This window comes from Canis lupus, chromosome 34, assembly GCF_011100685.1.
Source record: "Canis lupus familiaris isolate Mischka breed German Shepherd chromosome 34, alternate assembly UU_Cfam_GSD_1.0, whole genome shotgun sequence".
Lineage (NCBI taxonomy): Eukaryota > Metazoa > Chordata > Mammalia > Carnivora > Canidae > Canis > Canis lupus.
Window position 1 is genome coordinate 17580419 of NC_049255.1, and position 21936 is coordinate 17602354.

General features: G+C 59.1%; 1 protein-coding gene across 1 annotated transcript; it reads left to right on the top strand.

The window, feature by feature from the left end:
- The first annotated feature begins 409 nt into the window (after positions 1 to 409).
- Positions 410 to 20464, top strand: EPHB3 (EPH receptor B3). The gene is made up of 16 exons (XM_038583600.1): positions 410 to 985; positions 9545 to 9609; positions 10740 to 11412; positions 13686 to 13841; positions 14615 to 14965; positions 15114 to 15238; positions 15424 to 15583; positions 15669 to 15777; positions 16134 to 16186; positions 17269 to 17391; positions 17516 to 17763; positions 18228 to 18443; positions 18555 to 18704; positions 18797 to 18990; positions 19317 to 19472; positions 19578 to 20464. The coding sequence occupies exons 1-16, from the start codon at positions 871 to 873 to the stop codon at positions 19684 to 19686; spliced, it is 3003 nt and encodes a 1000-aa protein (XP_038439528.1). The 5' UTR covers positions 410 to 870; the 3' UTR covers positions 19687 to 20464.
- Positions 20465 to 21936: the final 1472 nt, after the last annotated feature.

Sequence of the window (21936 nt, forward strand, 5' to 3'; positions counted from 1 at the left end):
TGGGGAAGTGCCTGGAGAAGCCAGCCACGTGGGGGCGTCCCCGGGCGCCTGCCGGCCACAGGGGGGCGCCCTCAGCTCGTTGTATGTGACCGGCACCCCTTCGGACTCAGGTTCGGTTACTGCTGGCCAATGGGAAAGAGGAGGCGGGGTTTCCCTCTGATGGACAGCATCGCTCCGCCCAATCTAATTCATCTTTTTCGTGGCCCCGCCCACCCCAGGCTTCGGAGACCCCGAAGGTGGGCCCGACGGAGACGCCGCCAACCGAGCTCCAGCCGGGAGCTCCCGAGGCCGAACCCGCGCGCCTGGCGGCCGCGGAGTGGGCGGCCCGCGGCTGGGGGCGGGGCCACGGCGCTGACCGGCAGGAGGCCGGGCCCGCCCCTCTCGCTCAGAGCGGCAGCCCCGCGCCCGGCACCGCAGAAGTGAGTACGTGAGCGGCGCAGCGAGATCCCTGCTCGGACCCCGGACGGCGCGCGCACCCGGAGCCCCGGAGCCCAGCCGGGCCCGCGCAGGCCGCCAGATAACTGTGCCCCGAACCACCGCCGCCTGCGCCCTCCCGCCCCGGCCCGCCTCCCGGACTTCTCCGCTCCGAGCTCTCCAGCGCCCGGGATCCTCCTGGACCGGTCCGTCCAGATTCCCGCGGGTCCGACCTGCCTGCATCCCCGCAGCATCGCCGGGCTCGGGCCGCCGCCTCCGTCCCGGTCCCGGTCCCGGAGCCGCCCGCCTGGATCGCGCCCTCTGCTTGCCGGGATCTGCCGCGACCGTGGGCGAGCGATCCCCGGAGCCCGCCGAGCGGACCCTCCCCCGGGTGCCCCCAGCCCCGCCGGCGCGGCCCGGCGCGGCCCGGCTCGGCTCCCGGAGCCCGCCCCGGCCATGGCCCGAGCCCGGCCGCCGCCGCCGCCGCCGCCGCCGCCGGGGCTCCTGCCGCTGCTCCCTCCGCTGCTCCTGCTGCCGCTGCTGCTGCCCGCCGGCTGCCGGGCGCTGGAAGGTGAGCGGCGTCGGGGGCGCGAGCGGGGCTCCCGGGCCGGGGGCGCCCGAGCGTGGGCCGCGGAGCACCCGCCGTGCGCCTCAGCTGCGGGCTGCGCGCCCGTCGGAGGAGGCTGCGGCCCCCGCGCCGCTCGCGGGCCGAGGACGGGGCGCGGAGGACGCCCCCGGACCCGCCCCGCCGGCGCCGCCGACTCCGAGGCCCGCCGGACGCGCGCTGTAGCTCCCGGGCGGCCCCCGAAAGTCCCGGCAGCGCTGCGAGCTCGTGGGGGAGAAGAGCCCCGCGCTCACCGCAGCGCGGCCCGGGGAGGCGAGCCAGTGTGGGGGCCCCCAGGTGGAGGGGCGGCGTGGGGGGGAGCCCGTTGGAGCGCACCGCGAGAGGTGTGAGCGCGCGCACCCCGCCTTGTCGGGGGAGGGCTGCGGGGGTGCAGAGGCGGGGGCCTGTTATTGTTTACGGTTTATGGGGCGCGGGTCACCCACGAGGTGTGCGTGCCCGGCGGTGCGCACGGCTCTGCGGCTGTCGGCCGCCCTCTGGCAGGACCCCGAGCGCTCCGGTCCCCATTGCACCCCCGAAGTTCTGGGGTTTGCCCCACTTGCCGGTGGGAAAAGGCTGAGTTTCTCATCGGGTTGTGTGACACCTACCCAGACGGTGCCGAGGGGGTCGCTGCAAATTCCAAGTGACTGTGCTTGGCTGAGCAGGATGCTGTGGGCCCTGGCCGGAGAGCTCACACACAGGCCCCTCGACCCAGGCCTTGGGGAGGCACTGACACTGGTCACAAACAATAGACACACACATACACAGAGTTTCCAAAAATTTTGGAGCCGTTAAATGAGAGAAGAAAAACGTTCCGTCATGTGGAGGGAAGCACACCACAGACATTTGGGGGTAATTGGAATAGAGACAGTACTTCTTTTTTGGCGGCTTTAACAACAGATCTAGTCACTTAGTACAGGAACAAAAATATGAATCCTGTGTAACTTGGTTGGTTTGTATGTTCACAACTGGTAAACTTAAAGGTTGGGAGGAAAGAAAAAGCACACAGTTCTGAAAGAAAGGCATCTTCTGGTGCTTTCCAGTTTTCTTTATGGGTACAGTGTTCCTGTGAACCCCCACCCCCTTTTATCTCTGAGCCCACCGGTGCTGACAGACCGATTCACACGGGTGGACACATGCAAATCCAAGCAGACACACTGAGGTCGCGCCCACATGCGTGTGATAGGATCTCAGGCGTGAGAAACCAGTGTGGGGCTTTGTTGTTGATTGCCTCAAGGGTGTGAGCCAGGGAGCCTGTTGGAGTTCCCAGGTCTGTGACTCTGTCTTAGCCCAGGAGAGGCGACACAGGCGCAGGGCCCTTGTTGTCAGGTGTGGTGGGTGCTGGGGCTGACAGTGGGGTGGAAGGGGTGAGGTTTGGGTCAGGTGAGTAAGGGCTACCTGGAGAGGCTCGTTCCTTCCTCCCATCCCCTTTTCCTCCCTTTCTTCTTCCTCTTGGCCCCTCACAATCTGTTAGACCCTCAGAGCAGGCCATCACTGGGAGCTGGCATCCAGGCCTCCGGGCCAAAGAGCTGAGGGGCTGAGTGGGAGGCAGAGAACTGATGAGCAGGAGCAACACAGAGAGGACAGCAGGGCCCCAACCTTGTCCCTCCTTCCCCCCTCAGCTGTATCCGGGGGCTATTCCCTGGCTGGGTGGGTGGGTGGTGGCCGGGCCAGGCCAGTGCAGGGTGCCCCTAGGAAGTAGCAGTGCCTTCCGTATGTGGCTTGTTCTGGTTCCTTTGCTTTCGCCATACCTCAGACCTTAGGGTTTTCAGTTTGTGTGTGGGAGAATGAAAGGAAAAATAGAGATGCTTTGGTGTGCAGACCCCCCCCCCCCCCCCCCCCCCCCCCCCGCCAGGTAGGCCTCCCCACTCTCTTTCCTCCCTCGTTGTGAGATGGGATAGAGATAGTACCCACTATCCTCCGGTTATAGTGAAGGTTGAGTCCTTAATGCGTGCGGGGTGCTCAGCACACAGCCATTATTATTCGAGGATTAACTGCTATTATCATTATCCTAGGGTCTGCTCTTTGGGGAGGGGCAGAAGTGAAATTGGGGTGTGCCTGCCCTGCTGGAGAGAGGTTAGAGGACTGGGTGATGGGGGGTGGGAAGGTTGGCCTGTAGAGAAAGTTGTCTCCCGACTTCCAGCTCATTTCAGCTCTGGGAGGGGTGGAATGGGATGGGATGAGAGCTAAGTGGGGGACAGTTGACTCAGTGTCTTGCCCACCCCCCAGCCCTGTCTGGAGCTCGAAGGCTGAGGTGGGGAGAGTTGGTGGTCCTGCACTGTGGCCAGCGGGCAGGGCTACCTAGGACCCGCACCACTGCCAAGCCTTACAGGCAGGGGACCCAGGCTCCTTGCTCCAGCCCTCCATTTGGCTTGGCCGGGATGTAGTTTGCCCTGGACCTAGGGGAGCCTTTTGGCTCTCTGCTTCTGGGGGCCATTACATTTAGGCCTGAGTTGTCGGTGCTGTTACCTCATGGGTCCGCCTGATTGCTCTACTCCCTACACTCTTGGCGTCCACCTGGACTGCATCCAAGGGCCTCATCAGTTTTCCATGAGGATGGAGCCAGGGTCCTTGCTTGTCCTCCTTGGTTGAAGAACCCCCCCCCTTCCTTTACCCTCTGATTACTTGCCCTCCACCCCCCCCCCCCCCCCGCCCCGCAAACATACACAGATCGCCCTCAGATTTGCCCTCAGTCAGAGAGAAACAGGGCCACCTTGTTGCTCACTTTCCTTTCGGGTAGTGTTTCTCAGTCCCCTGAGCCAAGATCCCTTCTCCCCCTCAGGACCATGGACCGGAAGGTGAGCAGACCAGGAACAGGCGTGGGATGAGGAAGGATGTCTGGGCCACGGGGTTACTTACACCTCAGATAGGACGGGGAGGTCTGCCGAGAGCCCACCCTTTCGAGAAAAGAGAAAGAGCTGCCAGATGTAAGAGGAAGGGACAGGTCGGCACCCTCCCGGCCAAGCTGGGCTAAGCTGAGTGGCCACCGCAGCGCACCTGGCACCTGGCGGGCAGGTGAAGAGGCGGTGTGTGAGTCCGTCTCCCCCTCAGGGGCGGCAGCAGTGGCCCCTGAGGGGGTGTTAGCTGACAGGGGACACCAGGCCTGGGATTTCTGTGGCTGGCTCACTTGTAGAGTTGCCTCTGGTGCACACCCCCCCGCCTTGCCCCCACCCCGTCCCTGTTTGTCATGAGCTGGCACCTCAGAGCTGCCACTGAAGGGCAGTGGCAGGTATTTGGGGGAACCAGTTTGCACGTCACTGCCTTCCCTGTAGCCAGAACTGCTGCCACCGCGGCCGCCGTCTCTATGGCCTCAGCGGCAGGGAGCTAAAGCCTAAGCCGCCGTGGGCAAGGCCTCCGCCACCCGGCCTTACACTAATTAAACAGCATGAAGAGGCTGAATCACCAGGCCTGCATAGTTTGAAAATTGTAGCCCTGCCTGTTGTGCTGAGTCAAACTGGTTTGTCGGGATTGGGCAGCTGGGGGGGTTGGGGGTAGGGAGGGAGACTGGGTACAGCTGGGCACCTGATGGGGTGGGAGAGGCCCCCCCGCCCCCCCCAGGGCCGCCCTGACCCCAGATCTATTGCCTTCTGCCCCCAGACCCCCAGGCAGCCCCACTGTGGCTGGGGTCCCAGGAAGGGCTCAGAGGCCTCACAGAAGGGCTAGCTGTCCATCCGTCCTGGCTGGCTGCTAAGGCCAGGCCTAGGGTGGGGGCATGGATGAACGCGGAGGCATCTGGGCTCCTTGCTCTGTGCTTTCTCCTCCCTTCTCCCTCTCAGGTTTATTTAATTATAAATCTCCACGATCTGAGGGGAAGAATGGAAAACAAAATGTGTTCTCTGTTTTGAGATGCTCTCCTCCTCTCCATCCCCGATTCGAGGGCTAAGGGGCCATGGGTGGAGAAAGGGAGAGGTGAGTTAGGCTCTTCCAGGTCCCATAGGAGGAGCCTCCCCCCCCACCCCAATCCCCTTCCTCCTCTGGCCGACCACCCTGAGTGTGTGGCCTGGCACATGCATGGACACACGCTGACACACGGGGTAGGGGCAAGGTGGGAGAAGATGGGACAGATCCCTTGGGTTGGTTGGCCGAGGTGGGGGCCCCATCAAGGAGGAGGGGGACCAACTCAGGGCTGGCCTGGGCTTCCCTCCCTCTCTTTGCAGGCAGGGCTGTGCGCCTTCATGTCTGGACGCTACCCCTCTATCCACCTGCCCCGCCTGCCCCTGCAATCTCCACTGGCTCAGCCCAGGAGCCTGACCTTCCCCACCCCCTTAAAGTCCCTAATCTGGAACTTGGGCTTCTTGCTTTTGTCTCGGGAGGTTTTGGATTTCCTGGGACTCACTGACACAGAGCAGTGTGCCCTGTATGACTTGGGACATGAGGTGCTGTGGGGTCTGGCAGCTTCATAAAGCTGTGTGTACCTGGCCCTTCACCAGGGCTGGTGGCAGGTTCCCAGCTGGTGCCTCTGCACCAGGGCTGCCCAACGAGGGCCTCAGATGCAGGCTGGGTACTCACGATATTCTCTTCCCGGGTGCCCGACTTACATGTGGAAGTGTTGCCCAAAGCTCTTCGTAATGCCACCTCTCTCCGAGGCCTCAGTGCTGGGGACAGTGCCATTGTGCTGGCAGGGAAGTGGCCTGCTGCTTGGGCAGGGACTGCACCTGGAGAGGCCACACCCGGCCACACCTAGAATCATCTTCATGCCCCTACCCCACCTCCAGCCTCGTGACCAGTGACAGTGCCCGCCTAGGCCAGGGCCACAGGAAGCAGGTCTGGGGCTTGCTCCTTCCTTGTACCTCTGGCCAGGACTGGCCCAGTACCTCTGCTTTCTTAGCAGACACTGCCTTCTCCTAGCCTTCCTCCACCCCACCTGAAGACTCCTCTCATAGAAAGAACATGCTTGCAATATGTGTGTGTGCACGTTGCGTGTGCATGGAGGATGCACCTCTGAGGCTTTATGCAAACTGTAGATATTGATATTAATACTGCATCTGCATGCTCCTGTGGTGTGTTTGAGTGCAAATGGGCATCGGCGTGTAGCTGATGCCAGTTGTGTGTGACTGTGTAAGAGCACATCATTGAGTCTGTATAGAGAAACTGGTGTTTATGTTTGCACCTGACTACGCCCAAGACTGTGACTGGTGGCTGGCAATTGTGTGCAGTCGGGTGTGTAAGGAGACTGTACTGTTGGGTGTGCGTGCCCTCCATGTATGCATATGTCTCTGGAAATATGCACACATGAAGACTGTAAGAGTGAGTGTTTGCCTAAGGCAAGCCAAATCTGTGCATAGGAAGGAGTCACTGTATATGAATGTCTAAGGAACACTCATCTGTTTGTACCATATGCATCTGTGTCTGAAAAAGACAGGCTATGGCTGAGTATGAAGCCGTGTGTGTGTGTGTGTGTGTGTGTGTGTGTGTGTGTGTGTGTGTTTGCGGGCGGCTGTGGCTTTGTGTGTTTTTTGTCCACCATATGTGTTGACTTGTCATTCTTTGGCCCCTGTGGCAGAGAATGAGCCCAGCCACCGCGAACTGGGGAAGGCTTGTGCCTGTGTGTATTTGTGCACAGGCAAGAGCTGCACAGCCGCCGCCACGTGGCTGTTCTCTGGGGCCCTTTGGAAACCTGAAAGGGGTGCTGGTTCACTTCTGAGCATTGAAGCCCCGGTCCCAGAGAGCCCCCTGGCCTGCTGTCCACTTCCCTGCTCGCTTTTCAGGGGCTGGTGGGGTTTCTGGCCTGACTCTAGGGCCTGTCTCAGAGAGCGGCTGTCTGCCTTCTGGTCTCCCTCCAGCAGAGGAGGAGGATGGGGGTGCGATTGGCAGCTGGGGAGTTTGGAGATTGCTTACTCTGTCCTCTTTCGTCCTTGTCCCCTGTTCCTCATATCCTTTACCCCAGCATGTGTACACGCTTGCATGCATACAGGGCGCACACATAGCAGAGAAAAGGTGGGATCTGTTGGTTTGGGTCCCTGTGGCACAGACAGACGGATTCTGGGACCCCCTCCAGGCCCTTCCTAAGGCTGGGACACGGGCACCCCAGGGTCTCCCTCTTGCTGAAGGGAGCAGACCCCTCCCCTTCCCCAGAGAGCAAGCCCCCTCCCCACCAGGGTGACCGGAGCCCCTCCTCGGGCACACATGACTCGAAATCCAAGTCCTCTCCTCATTAATGGGAAAAATGTGCCGAGATTGAGCGATGGCCAAGGCTGAGCGATGGCCAAGGGCTGATCCCCGCCCCCTCCCGCTCCCGCTCCCCAGAAATTAAACAGAAATGAAGAGCCTCCCTCCCCGCTGCCTCCCCTTCCCCTCCCCCTCCGCACCGTCCCCTCCCTCCCCTCGGTCCTCCCAGAGCCAGCACTGGGCTTGTTTTAAACTGTGGAGGAATCTGGCTGGAGGGGGGAGGGGGCTGAATATTTGGGTTTAAACAGTTCCAGATGGGTTTGGCACAGGCTGAGCAGAAGGAAGTGAGGGAGAGGGAGGAGGGAGGCAGCTCGAGGGAGCGGTGGGAGCCCCTGCCTGCTGGGGGGGCGGGGGGCGGGCGGCGGGCAGACAAGCGGGCGGACTGGCTGGCGTGGGGCGAGGGGGCGCGCTGGGCTCCGCGGGCTCCGGGGACAGGAATACTTGGGCTGCCGGCTGGGGAAGAGGCTGCTTGGAAGCCTCCCTCCCGGTCTCTCTTTGGTCCTCCTTGTCTGTCCACCTCACCGTCTTTTGCAGTCCTCAGCGGGCCGCCGCGCTGTCTGGGCCGCGCCAGCCGCTCTGCGCATCCTTCCAGCGCGGCCGCCCACCGTCCGCCTCAGCGAGGCCCCTGCTCCGCGCCTCTCTCCCCGCCTGTCTCTGGGCCCCCGTTTCTGTCCACCTCTCCTTGCCTCCTGTACCCCCGTCCCAAATGTCCGTATCTGTCTGTCTGCCAGAGGGGCCTGTCAGGCTGGCAGCAATGAGGCTGGGACAGCTCGCCCCGCAGCCAGGCCCTCCAGGGACCAGCCACCTCTGATGGAAGCCCTGCTCCCCCTTTGCCTCACATGAGAGTCTGGGGCCATAGCTGCCTCATCCACCATCCTCAACTCGGACCCAGACTGCAGGAAGCCAGTGAAGGCCATAAGCCTGGAACCCATGGGGTCTGGGTCTTTCTCCTCCTAGGCAGGGGGCAGGGGGCAGAACTGTCTCCCGGGCTGTAAGAAAGGAGTTGGCATCTCTCTCCTCTGAGAGAGCAAAGTTGCCCAGCCAGAACCCAGAGCCTGATTCCTAGAGCAGTGAGTTTATGTCAGAAACATTAATGGACCCCTCCTATGGCTGAGCAAGGGCAAACTGAAAGCTTAGGGGCGCCTGGGTGGCTCAGTCGGTTAGGTGTCCGCCTTCGGCTCAGGTCATGATCCCAGGGTCCTGGGAGCGAGCCCACGGTTAAACCTGCACTGGCATTGCTCCTGCATCAGGCTTTCTGCTCAGTGGGGAGCCTGCTTCTCCCTCTCTTCCCTACTCGTGCTCTCTCTCTCAAATAAATAAAATATTAAAAAAAGAAAGAAAGAAAGAAAGAAAGAAAGAAGAAAAGAAAAGAAAAGAAAAAAAAAGAAACTGAAGCTTGGAACAGGATCAGTGCTGTGACAAAGCCCTTGACCCTGTATGTACAGAGGAAGGCATCTAACTTGATTTGATGGTTCAGGGAAGGCTTCCTGGAGGAGGTGACAGCTGGATTGGGACTTAAAGGATACACAGGAGCTTTCTAGGTTTTCTCCGTTCCTCCTTCTCTTCTTCCCCTTCATAGTGAGTGCTCTGAGTTAAGGGGTTAATGGTGGAGTCAGCTACCTTTCAACCCTTCACCCAAAGTCCTAGCAGTTTTACCTTAGGTCATATATTTATTTTATCTGGGCCTCAGTTTTCTCATCTGTAGAAGGGGAATACTAACAGCACCTTTATCCAAGGATTATAGGAAGAACTGAACTAGCTCGCAAGGAGCTGGTCTGGGTCTTGGTGGCCCCTCAGCCCACCCTGAAAGAGCATTTGTGCCCCATTCTCCAGGGGTGGTTGAGTAGGAGGCTGGGTGGGAGCAGGCTCTGCCCTGTAACTGCCCTCCCATTCCCCCCAGGCATGTGTGGTGCTGGGCCTTTGTGTTGAGAATGGAGTCAGGGGAGGCCTGGGCAGCAGGGTCTGAAGCATACTGCCCTTTGTTCCAGGATAAAGGGCCTGCTACCTCTTTGTGTGGAGATTAGCAGAGCCTGTAGGTGTGTGAACTGGCCCTGGCTCTTGCCTCTATAACCCAGGCAAGGGGTCAGTAGTAGACATCCACCTCCAACTGGCCTATGACCTGACAGTCTGATAACCTGACAACCTGACATCCTGACGTCTTTGGGGCTGTGACACTTCTGGGGGTGGCTGCAAGGTCTTCTCCAGGGCAAGATAGCTGAGAGCTTCAAGGACTTGGGGGTGGGGTGGGATGGGGTAGTGCCTGGTGGGAATCATTCTCTGGTGTCCTGACCTTTCCTGGACAGCCTCTTTTTCCCCATCCCGAGCATGGCCTCTGACCTTTGTTCTTCTGTTGCTTCCCAGAAACCCTCATGGACACAAAATGGGTGACATCTGAGTTGGCATGGACATCTCATCCAGAAAGTGGGGTAAGCCTTTCCCACCATCTCCCCTGAGTGTTGGTTGGTCAAGTAGGCCGCTTCCTCCTTCAGCATCCATTCTGCTCCAGCTCAGGGCTGGAGAAGGGCTGCCTCTGCCCCCTGCCTATCACTGTCCCCTCCTGTGCCGTTCACATCCTTGGCACCTGTCACCTTCCTTCTTTGCCTATGGGTGTTTCTCACCCTTTCAGCCTTCAGCCTGACTGTGTCCTCCTCCCCATACACACCATCTTTGCCCCATCTTCCCTCTGCCTATCCCTCAGCCTACCTTTGGCCTGTCACCGTCCCTTTCCTGCCTGACAGCTCTTTACATGTCTTCTGCAACCATCTCCCTCATTCCTGGGTCCCTGGGTAGGGCACTGGCTTGGGGACCAGGAAACTTTGGCTCCAGATCTCTGACTTGCTGTGTGACTTTTAGTGAGGCAGTTTTCTGGGCTTCCTGTAGTTCTGACATTTCCAAAATATCCTAATTAATCTCCCTAGTTGGCCTTCACAACTACACTGAGCTCTGAAACACTGTGGTGGGATGGCGTTAAAGGCCCTCATTCACCAGGCCTGACTGTGTGACCTTGGGCAAGTCTCTACCTTTGAGAGTCTTGGCTTCCTCTTCTATAGAGTGAGGACAACAGATGTATCTTCTCATGGAGTTGTAGTGAAGGTTAAATGTGATAGCGATAGGCAGTATTTATTGAATGTTTGCTCTGTATGGGTCATTGTTACAGGCCCATTATATATATTAAACCGATTTGATTCCCTACCACCTCATTTATATCCAATCAGCTCCATTTTACAGGCAATGAAACCGAGGCCTAAAAATAACAAACGTTATAGCTAACAGTCCCATAGTAATTCGCAAACACTCTAAGCTTGTCATTCATTTAAAGTTATTTATTCCCTATACATCTTTATTCTTGCCATGTTACAGATGGCGAGACAGTGGTACAGGGAGGTTAAGTGACATAAGCCATAGTCACACAGCAGGAACTGGGATTTGAACCCATGTAGTCTGCATGCTCAGCCACGACACCACAGAAGCATCTCAGTGAAGTAAATACAGATCTGGGCATGGGGTAAAGCACCTGGCAAATGTTGGTGCTCACTCAGTCTTTTTCACTGCGCAGTGGGAAGAGGTGAGTGGCTACGATGAGGCCATGAACCCCATCCGCACGTACCAGGTGTGTAACGTGCGAGAGTCAAGCCAGAACAACTGGCTTCGCACGGGGTTCATCTGGCGGCGAGAGGTTCAGCGCGTCTATGTGGAGCTCAAGTTTACCGTGCGTGACTGCAACAGCATCCCCAACATCCCTGGCTCCTGTAAAGAGACTTTCAACCTCTTCTACTATGAGGCTGACAGTGATGTGGCTTCAGCCTCCTCCCCCTTCTGGATGGAGAACCCCTATGTGAAGGTGGACACCATCGCGCCCGATGAGAGCTTCTCAAGGCTTGATGCTGGCCGTGTCAACACCAAGGTGCGAAGCTTTGGGCCACTTTCCAAGGCCGGTTTCTACTTGGCCTTCCAGGACCAGGGTGCCTGCATGTCACTCATCTCTGTGCGTGCCTTCTACAAGAAGTGTGCATCTACCACCGCGGGCTTCGCCCTCTTTCCTGAGACCCTCACGGGGGCTGAGCCCACCTCTCTGGTCATTGCCCCTGGCACCTGCATTGCTAATGCTGTGGAGGTGTCAGTGCCACTCAAGCTCTACTGCAATGGCGATGGGGAATGGATGGTGCCTGTAGGAGCCTGCACCTGTGCCACCGGCCATGAGCCAGCTGCCAAGGAATCCCAGTGCCGCCGTGAGTGGGGACTGGCCTGGTGGGAGGAGGGGAGGACTTGGGCCAAAGCCACCTACTGCCTCCCACCTGCCAGTCAAGGAGGTCTGGCGTCAGGCCTGAGGCAGAGGGAGGAAAGGGAAAAGGAGTATCAAGTGCAATATGGTGTAAGGAGGGAGAGGAGAGAAAATGAGGAGACACACCAGAATAATAAGGGGAAACAAAGAAACTAAAGGGACAGGAAGAGAAACATGGAGAATCCTTGGTAAGGAGATGCCTCTCAGAGAGTCAGACAGTCAGCAGAGATGCCTGCTTTGTTTGGCCCCGAGTGGATACTTCTTCCTGGAAGCACTAGATGGGCCCCAGAACCGTGGGGTTAGGGCTTGTGGGCACTCAACCCTTGGGATCTCATCTGCTCCTTGAGAGGCAGTATTTATAGTCCAGTGGTCAGGGACCCAGTCCTTCAAGTCTGAGTCCTCACTCTGTCACTCAGCACCTGTGGGACCTTGGGCAAGTTACTTAACTCTTTGAACCTCAGATTCCTCATATGCAAGATGGGAACAATGGTGGTGGTCCCTTATGGACTCGTGGTGGGCTTAAGTGAGTCAATGCATGTGAAGCTCTTGGAGCAGTGCCTGGGACATGGCAACACAAGTACTACCTAAGTGTCAGCCATGACTCTCTTAGAATCCCTGGGATGTGTGGGGCCAGGGATTCTCTTGTCCTCCTTTCATACAGGAGGAGGTTAGGAGGCTTGTCCATGGTGGCTTGCCAAGACACCTATGACCTTAAGATGTACTAGACTTCCAGCCATAAAACCCATTCATGAAGGGTTCTCATTTGAGCCTCATCACAGTCTTGTAAGGTAGATTCCCGTTATCTCCCCTATTTTGCCAGTAAGGAAACTGAGTCTCCCAATGTGTTACAGCTGGGAATGTGGGAGCTGGGGCTATAGCCTTGTCCAGTGCTCTACTATGTGCAGGGCAAGATGCCGAGGGCCTTGCCTTCTTGCCCTTATGCCCTGACACCTGCAGCCTGTAACTCTAAGGGGTGGGGGCTGGCTCTTAACACAGCCCTAGGTGTGAGGGGACTGGCTGCCCAACCTGGCTGGCAGCCCACCCCACCTCCGTTCTGGGTGTTGTCATGGCAGGGTGAACAGTGCCTTGCCCGGCCCCTCTCCACTTCTCTATGGGAACCTGCCCCAGACTTCCTCTTCATAAGTGGAGAAAGGGGGTGGGGGTGATGAGCCTGACAGCCTGAAGAGGGGCTAACACTCTGCAGGTCCCTGGCAGGAAATGCATGCTGGTTCCCATAGCAACCAGCCTGGCCTGGCCTCTGCCCCCTCCCCCCACTGGCTCCAAAGAGCTTGGGGTGGAATATCACCTTCATGAGGGGAGATTAAACCCCAGAGAAGAGCATAGCCCCAACTCTGGGCATTCCCCATGCTGGATGACCTCCCCGAAGCAGTCAGACATGGATAGAGTGACCATATGCTTTAATGGGTCTGGGGCAGTCCTGGCTTATGCTTGTTATGACATGGTTATTATTAGCAGCCCCTTTCACTCTCAGAACATTCCAGTTGGAATAATAAGTTAAATGACTGTCATAGATATGTGGAATCCCCCAACCCGGCCCAAGGGCTCAAGTCTGAATGGCAAGAGAGGAAACTGAGAAGAGATGTTTGGGCACCCAGCCTGGGGTGCCTTTTGAGGATGCTTTGAGGGCTCTGAACTCCTGGTGACCCCAGCCTTCCTGCTTGCTGTCTTTCTCTCATCTGCTCAGCCTTCTTCAGCCCCCACCTCTGCCCAAGGGCAGAAAGGAGCTGCTGCCCTGCTCCTGGTGGGTGGTAGGTCGGGAGAGAGGCTGGTTTTGGGAGCAAGGCCCCCCTCTGGCTGTTCCGAGGAGGCCCCGAGGGTCTAGGACTGATTTTCCTCAAATTTCAGGGAGGGGCAGGGGCATCCTGGCAGAGTAGAGGGTGCTGCAAGCCTGCCAGTGGTCTCTTCCCCACCCCTCCTCTTCCTTCTCTCTTCCCTGCCTCGACAAGCCCAGGCTGCCCAGGTGATGGGGCTGACGTCTTCGCCCGTGAGGCCCCAGGGTAGGGGTGGGGGGCCGGGGCGGGGAGGAATCTGCTGACGTGGGGTTTCCACGGGGCAAAAGGGCCTTTTGTAGCTGCATGGAGTGAGGCAATCCTAGCATAGCCCCCACAGTCTAGGAGGTGGAGGGGCCAAGACCTGTGCTGGGGGAGGGCCAGATTCTCACAGATCTGAAGAGCATGTCCATCCTCTTCTTCCCCGCAGCCTGTCCCCCTGGGAGTTACAAGGCAAAGCAGGGAGAGGGGCCCTGCCTCCCCTGCCCCTCCAACAGCCGCACCACCTCACCGGCTGCCGGCATCTGCACCTGCCACAGTAACTTCTATCGTGCAGATTCAGATTCTGCAGACAGTGCCTGTACCAGTAAGTGAACTCACGGCCTCATCCTGTGCCACTCCAGGCCTTCCGTCTGGGGGCCTAAACAATCGCTATAAATACCCATTTTCCAGATAGGGAAACCAAGGCCCGAGGATGTTCGACGTTGTGTGCAATATGGCACAGCTGAGAAGTGACTGGCCCTGGGCCAGAATCCAGGTCAGCTGGCTCAGCCTTGCCACCAGCATTGAATAAGCACTGACTAGCGCCTAGCCAGGCATCAGAAGCCGCTGGGACATCTAGTTCCTCGCTCCTTCCACTGTGTAGAACTGCTGTTCTCCTGACCCAACCGTAACTGTAGAGGGGGCCTCAAGTCCTTAGGCCAGCCCAGTGCCCTGCTTTCTCCCTGCGCTGGCCTTTGGTGCCAGGCGTTGTGCCAGGTGCCAGGGATGTGGAAGAGAATAAGATACAGTCACTGTCCTAAAGGAACTTGCAACCTGGTGGGAGAAACAGATGTGAAAACAGATAATGACCATATAATGTGCTAAGTGCTGGGCTGGAAGGATGCCCAGGAATTGTGTTATGGGAGTGCAGAAGACAGGAAGGAGAAGAATCAAGGAAGGCTTCCAAGAGGGGGTGACATCTCAGGTTGAGCCTTGAAGGCTAAATAGAGTCTCCCCAGTGAAGAAGGGGAGGAAAGACATTCTGCTTATTAAAGTCGAGACAAAAGCAAGGAAGCAGCTTGCAGTCCTCAGGAGCTGTGGGTAGAAGGGTGGTGCTAGGGTCCGGCTCACTGCCCTCTCCCTCCACCTTTCCTCCAGCGGTGCCATCTCCTCCTCGGGGCGTGATCTCCAACGTGAACGAGACCTCGCTGATCCTCGAGTGGAGCGAGCCCCGGGACCTGGGTGGCCGGGACGACCTCCTGTACAATGTCATCTGCAAGAAGTGCCATGGGGGCCCTGGGGCCGGGGGCACCTCAGCCTGCTCTCGCTGTGACGACAACGTGGAGTTCGTGCCTCGGCAGCTGGGCCTGACGGAGCGCCGGGTGCACATCAGCCATCTGCTGGCCCACACACGCTATACCTTTGAGGTGCAGGCAGTCAATGGTGTCTCGGGCAAGAGCCCTCTGCCCCCCCGCTACGCAGCTGTGAACATCACCACCAACCAGGCTGGTGAGGAGGGGACATGCGAGGGTAGGGCCTGGGTCATTTTCTCCCACTCAGAGCTGAGGTGGCCTGGGGCCTGCCTGGGGACCACCAGGGGAGGGATGCCAGGGCCCGCCGAGCCCATCATGAGGCCCTGCCCCCATTCTTCCCTCAGCTCCATCTGAAGTGCCTACACTGCATCTGCACAGCAGCTCGGGCAGCAGCCTCACCCTGTCCTGGGCACCCCCAGAGCGGCCCAATGGAGTCATCCTGGACTATGAGATGAAGTACTTTGAGAAGGTCAGAGCCTTGAGGGGCAGGAGAAGGAGGAGGCCTTGGGGTGAGAAGATGACCCCCCAGATGGTGGCAGGGGTCCTGGGGAGCACGGTCTTGGGTACTGAGATGGCCGCAGGTGGGCCCCGGGGGCAGCAGGGGCTGGTGGGCCTCAGGGCCACTGAGGTGCCTTATTTCTCCTGGTGTTGCAGAGTGAGGGCATTGCCTCCACGGTGACCAGCCAGAAGAACTCGGTGCAGCTGGACGGGCTGCGGCCTGACGCCCGCTATGTGGTCCAGGTCCGTGCCCGCACTGTAGCTGGCTACGGACAGTACAGCCGTCCAGCTGAGTTTGAGACCACAAGCGAGAGAGGTGTGTACCCCACTGCACCTGCTCCCACACACCCATACTTCCCCATCCCATCCCCCCACTTACCCAGTCCCCTCCCCGTCTCCAGGCTCTGGTGCCCAGCAGCTCCAGGAGCAGCTTCCCCTCATTGTGGGCTCTGCCACAGCTGGGCTTGTCTTCGTGGTAGCTGTGGTGGTCATCGCTGTCGTCTGCCTCAGGTACTCTCAGGCCCGGCTTGCTCCCCAGGGCTGGCGAGAGCTGCCCCAGAGTACCCAAGAGTGCACATGCCGCAGACGCCCCTGATGGGCGCAGGCACTTCTTGCTGGCAAGGCCCTCTCTAGTCCTGCACATGTCCTCACCCTGTCCCCTGCCCGTCCCCTGGCAGGTCCCCTCAGGGACCAAGTCCACTGAGCCCCTTGCCCAGAGACCCAGGAGCTGCTGTTCCTGCTACCTGCGGGACCAGGCAGGAGGCCATCCACTGCACACCCTGCCCCTCCTGTGAGCCCAAGGGTCCCCTGGACAGAGGGAGCTGTTGGGCTTGTCTCAGGCCTCGCCTCCACCCTGCCCCCTCCAGGAAGCAGCGGCATGGCTCTGATTCGGAATACACAGAGAAGCTGCAGCAGTACAGTGAGTTTGTCTCTTTATCCTGATCCTGTTCCCCCCAGAGTTCCCCCGGTCCCTGCAGGGTTTGGAGAGACCCTTTTCCCTGCCTAGGATTTCACCCCGTGTACTGCTATCCCGCATAGCCCCTCCTGCTTCCATTTCCTGAGCCCCTGCCTCACTCCTGCTAGAACCAGAGGTGAATGAGAAGCGACCCCTTTCCTCAGAGGCAGCTAATCCTAGGAGAAAGACAAGATACGTACGCATGGGGGGAAAATGAGAGAAAAATGTAGTGTGTTAAGCTGGGTGTTCCTGTTACAAAGGGCAGCGAGAGTGCAGAAAAGAGGAGGGCTTCCTGGAGGAGGTGGCCTTGGGCTGAGCTGAGCCAGGCGGGTTGAACAGGGTTTAGAGAGGAGGTGGAGGAGAGCATTCCTTGGCTAGAGGAGCCTCTGGAAGGTGGTGGGTGGGTGGGTGGGGAGAGTGCCCGACTGTGGGGGCAGTGAGAAGACGGATTTGACAGCTGCCAGGGAGTGAGGCTGAGTAGCTGTGGCCAGTCCTTGGAGGGTCGTGAAAGGCAGGCAGAGGAGTTTGGACTTGACTCCACCATAGGTAATCCGAAAGGCCCTCAAGCTGGGGAGTAATACAATGTGAGTATTGTTTTAGGGAGTCAGGTATGCTGGAGAGATTGGTGGGAAAAGTCCAGAGGCAGAGAGCCCAGCTGGGAGACTATTGCAATAGTCTTGAGTGTTAAAGGCCTGAACCAGGGCAGGGGCAGCGGGAATGAGGGGAGGGACTTATCTGAGAGAGGTTTTGACCTGATGAGAGATGAGGGAGAAAGAAGAATAAGGATCCTAGGTGTCTAGCCTTTATGGTCACTGGTTTCCATGGAGGGAATGAGGTGCAGAGGATGGGGAAGGGGCGAGTTGGGGCTCCCACAGAGAGGAACGGGGAGCAGACTTAGCAGGGAGGCTGGGAAGTGTGCTTCCATCAGGGATGAGAGGGAGGGGCAGCACCCTGGGCCTGAGGGCACAGCCTGAGGAGTTCCCTCCCTCTCCCCCACCCCAGACCGAAGATCTGGTCCCTCTCATGCCCGCCTTTTCTTTCTCTAGTTGCTCCTGGAATGAAGGTGTATATAGACCCTTTTACCTACGAAGACCCTAATGAGGCTGTGCGGGAGTTTGCCAAGGAGATCGATGTGTCCTGTGTCAAGATCGAGGAGGTGATTGGAGCTGGTGAGTTCCCTGAGGCACAGTGGGGAGGAAAGGCCGGGTGTGACCCCAGGGAGGGGCCAGCACCCCCTGGGTACAGAGCCAATCCCAGAACCACCTGCTGCTACCTGTGCCCTCTGCCCTGCAGGGGAATTTGGGGAAGTGTGCCGGGGTCGGCTGAAACAGCCAGGCCGCAGAGAGGTGTTTGTGGCCATCAAGACGCTGAAGGTGGGCTACACAGAGAGGCAGCGACGGGACTTCCTAAGTGAGGCCTCCATCATGGGTCAGTTTGACCACCCGAACATAATCCGACTAGAGGGCGTGGTCACTAAAAGTCGGCCGGTCATGATTCTCACCGAGTTCATGGAGAACTGTGCCCTGGACTCTTTCCTCCGGGTAAGAGCCAGCCCCTAGCCCCTCTCCCTCCCCTGCCCCAGAGAGCTGCAGATGGGCAAACCACCCCCTCCCACAAGGTTAGACAGGCCCTCTCCTCCTCAAGTCTACAGATATTTACTGAGGTGGCAGGGTGCAGGGAAACAGCCAGGCCCTCAGAGCCAGGAGGACCAAGGTTCCTGTCCCGACTCTGCCCTCTGCTGCCTGTGTGACATCAGGCTGTACTTAATGAGAGTGGTAAGAGCTATTTGGATCCTCACCAGGGTTCATTGGGATGTTTTGTACAGACACCTGCCACACAGTGGGCCCCTTGTTTTCAGGGCACTCTGTACACAGTCACAGGGATGGGTGAAGCATGGTCTCCAAGGACTTAGAGAGGGTGGGTGGGGAGCAGACACGAGGGTGTCGGGCAGCTCTGGGCCAGCAGGGAGGTGATGGGCCCACCTGAGCCTGCTTGTTGCCTCCAGCTCAACGATGGACAGTTCACAGTCATCCAGCTGGTGGGCATGTTGCGGGGCATTGCTGCGGGCATGAAATACCTGTCTGAGATGAACTATGTGCACCGAGACCTGGCTGCCCGCAACATCCTTGTCAACAGCAACCTGGTCTGCAAAGTGTCAGACTTCGGCCTCTCCCGCTTCCTGGAGGATGATCCCTCTGATCCTACTTACACCAGCTCCCTGGTACAGGAAGCAGCTGGGAGGGGGCCCGGGGGCGGGGCCAACCAGGCCGGGGCTTGGGGCTGGGGACCAGCCCCGAGTCATAGGGTGAAGGGCCTGTGCCCCCCCCACCAGGGCGGGAAGATCCCCATCCGCTGGACTGCCCCAGAGGCCATAGCCTATCGGAAGTTCACCTCTGCAAGTGATGTCTGGAGCTATGGAATCGTCATGTGGGAGGTCATGAGCTATGGAGAGCGACCCTACTGGGACATGAGCAACCAGGATGTGAGTGGAGCTGGCCAGAGTGCTCAGGTGGATGGGAGTCAGCTGGGGAGCCAAGTGGTGGCTCACTCCAGGTTTCCCTGTTCTCTCTTCAGGTCATCAATGCCGTAGAGCAGGATTACCGGCTGCCCCCACCCATGGACTGCCCCACAGCACTGCATCAGCTCATGCTGGACTGCTGGGTGCGGGACCGGAACCTCAGGCCCAAATTCTCCCAGATTGTCAACACCCTGGACAAGCTCATCCGTAATGCTGCCAGCCTCAAGGTCATTGCCAGTGCCCAGTCTGGGTCAGTATCTCAGCCTCTGTTCCCACTCTGTTTCTGAAGACTTATTTATTTGAGAGGGAGTAGGGGGAGAATGTGTATGAGAGGGGGCGGGGCAGAGGGAGAGGGGGAGAGACAATCCCAAGCAGACTTCCTGCTGATCGTGGAGCTGGACATAGGGCTTGACCTCACCACCCGGAGATCATGACCTGAGCCAAAATCAAGAATTGGACATTTAACCAACTGAGCCACCCAGGTGCCCCACGTTCCTGCTCTACTCTTGGACCAGCAATTCTACCCCTCCTTCCCTTGCCATCAGGATTCACCAAGTCTCTCTCTCCTCCCCACAGCATGTCACAGCCCCTCCTGGACCGCACGGTCCCAGATTACACGACTTTCACGACAGTTGGTGACTGGCTAGATGCCATCAAGATGGGGCGGTACAAGGAGAGCTTCGTCAGTGCGGGGTTTGCAACCTTTGACCTGGTGGCTCAGATGACTGCAGAGTGAGTGTACCTAAGATTTGGAGAGGGAAGGCAGGGGGCCCTGAGCAAAGCCTGGAGTGGTGGGCAGATGGAGAGGGATTGACTCTGCCCTCGATCCATCTGCAGAGACCTGCTTCGGATCGGGGTCACCTTGGCTGGGCACCAGAAGAAGATCCTTAGCAGTATCCAGGACATGCGGCTGCAGATGAACCAGACACTGCCCGTGCAGGTCTGATACCTGACTCCCACTGGGTGGGTGCCCCCCAAGGACCGTGCAGGGACTCTGACCAGCCGGCTGGACTTTTGGACTTTTGGATGCCTGGCCTTAGGCTGTGGCCCAGAAGATGGAAGTTTGGGGAAGGCCCAAGCTGGGACTTCTCCAGGCCTGTGCTCCCGCCCCAGGAAGTGTGCCCCAAACCTCTTCATATTGAAGATGGATTAGGAGAGGGGGTGATGACCCCTCCCCAAGCCCCTCAGGGCCCAGGCCTTCCTGTTCTCCAGTGGGGGATCCCCACCACCTCAGACTTCACTGTTCTTCAGTGCTGGAGGTCCTGGCAGGGTCAGGTGGAGGATGAGCCTGGGTTCTGTCGGGCCCAGCCCTGGCAGGGGTCTGGCCCCCCCAGGTAGGCAGAGTAGTCCCTCCCTCGGGAACTGGAGGAGGGGACTCCGGGAACGGGGAAATGTGACACCCCATCCTGAAGCCAGCTGGCACCTCCAGTTTGCACAGGGACTTGTTCTGGGGGCTGAGGGCCCTGCCCCACCCCCGCCCTTGGTGCTGTCATAAAAGGGCAGGCAGGGGCAGGCTGAGGAGTAGCCCCTTGCCCCCCAGAGACTGACTCTCAGAGCCAGAGTTTGGATGTGTATGTGAGTGTGTTTGTGTGTGTCTGTGTGTGCGTGTGTGTCTGTGCACGCACTGGCCTGCACAGAGAGCATGGGTGAGCGTGTAAAAGCTTGGCCCTGTGCCCTGCAGTGGGGCCAGCTGGGCCGTCAGCGGAATAAAGGCAATAAGATGATTCTCTTGCTCCTTCTCTTTGCGCCTCCCGAGGCGGGATTCCCTTATGCCGTCAGATTCACAGTCCCTCAGCACTAGCCCTCTTCAGAATTCCCTGGAGCCTTTGGGAGACCAGATCCAGGCCTATCTGGGCTCACTTTCCCTTTTGTGCTTCAGCCTTATTGCATCTAACTTCTTGGAAGTGGGTGGTAAGAGTAGAGAGCAAACTGCCCTCAGAGGTCCTTCTTCTAAGGCCCAGGTGTTCTGGGGTCGGGGCAGACACTTCTGTCTGCTGATGTTTTACAGCGTCCTCTCACACTCATTGTCTCTGAGGGAACTGAAGGTATAGGGGGTGGGTCAGCTCCCAAGGTCACTTGGCCCCGAGACCCAGGGGATAAGGGCCGCTACTGGTTGGTGTTCAACTGCAGAGGCTCGCTCCTTCCAGCAAGCATCAGCCCAGAAGTGCGGCTCCTCTTTGGCTCCTCTTTACTGAGCGCTTACTATGCTCCAGGCACTGGGCTAAAATGCTCCATTTATACTTGGATCTTATTTAATCTCACAACAACCAAGCCGGGGACGGAAGTATTTTTATCTCTTTTTTACAGGGGAGGAAAGGGAGAGGTTAAGTAACTTGCCCAAAGTCGCTGAGCCAGTAAGTGAGGCCTGGGGCTGGGATTCCCACCCAGCGACTGCCTGCACACTTGAAAGGTTCAGAGGATAAATAACAAGAACCAGGAAGAGGATTAGGAAAACAGCTTCTGGAAATGTCAAAGGAGAGAAATCGTGGGGGGCGCTCAGAGGCCCTTTGGATGCAGAAGCCCGGGGGTTGAGGGCAGGAGGCGGGGGCGGGCAAGTGCAGGCCCTACTCCCTGGGTCAGGAGGGAGCCTCCAGGAGGTAACCTTTTCCGGGCATGGGGCAGGTTTCCAAGGTACCCTAAATTAGAGGGTCTCGGCCGGCCCCGGTGGGGGAGGAGCGTGGACAAAGCCTCGCAGATCTCGGGGGTCACGCCTGGCGGCTCTGCACGTGTCCCGGACAGGGCAGGGTCCCCAGCGGGGGAGGCAGCCCGGGTTGGCGCAGCGGCAGTCCCGGGGGCCCCGGCTGCAGCTTCAGGGCCCGGCGAGCGGGACTCCCGGCTCGTCCCCGCCCGTCGGCTGCGCGCCCCCGCGCCCCGCGCCCCGCGCCCGCGCCCCCGCGCCCCCGCGCCCGCTCCTTAGTATTCCCCGCACGGAGCCGAGCCCTCGCCGCAGCGCCGGCCGGGGGAGGGGCGCCCCGCCAGGCTGGGCCCGCGGCGTCCCCGGGGTGGGGGGGAGCGGGCCGGGCTCGGAGCTCCTCCGCGGAGCCCTCCTGCCCTGGCTGGACGCCGCCGGGGACCGGAGTGGGGGGCGGGGTCCGGGGGTCGCCTTGGGCCCAGGCGCCGCAGCTGTCAGCGGCGCGAGGTGTCGCGGGCGGCCCGGGGAGGAGACGCGGAGCCGAGCGGCATCCTGCACACCCCG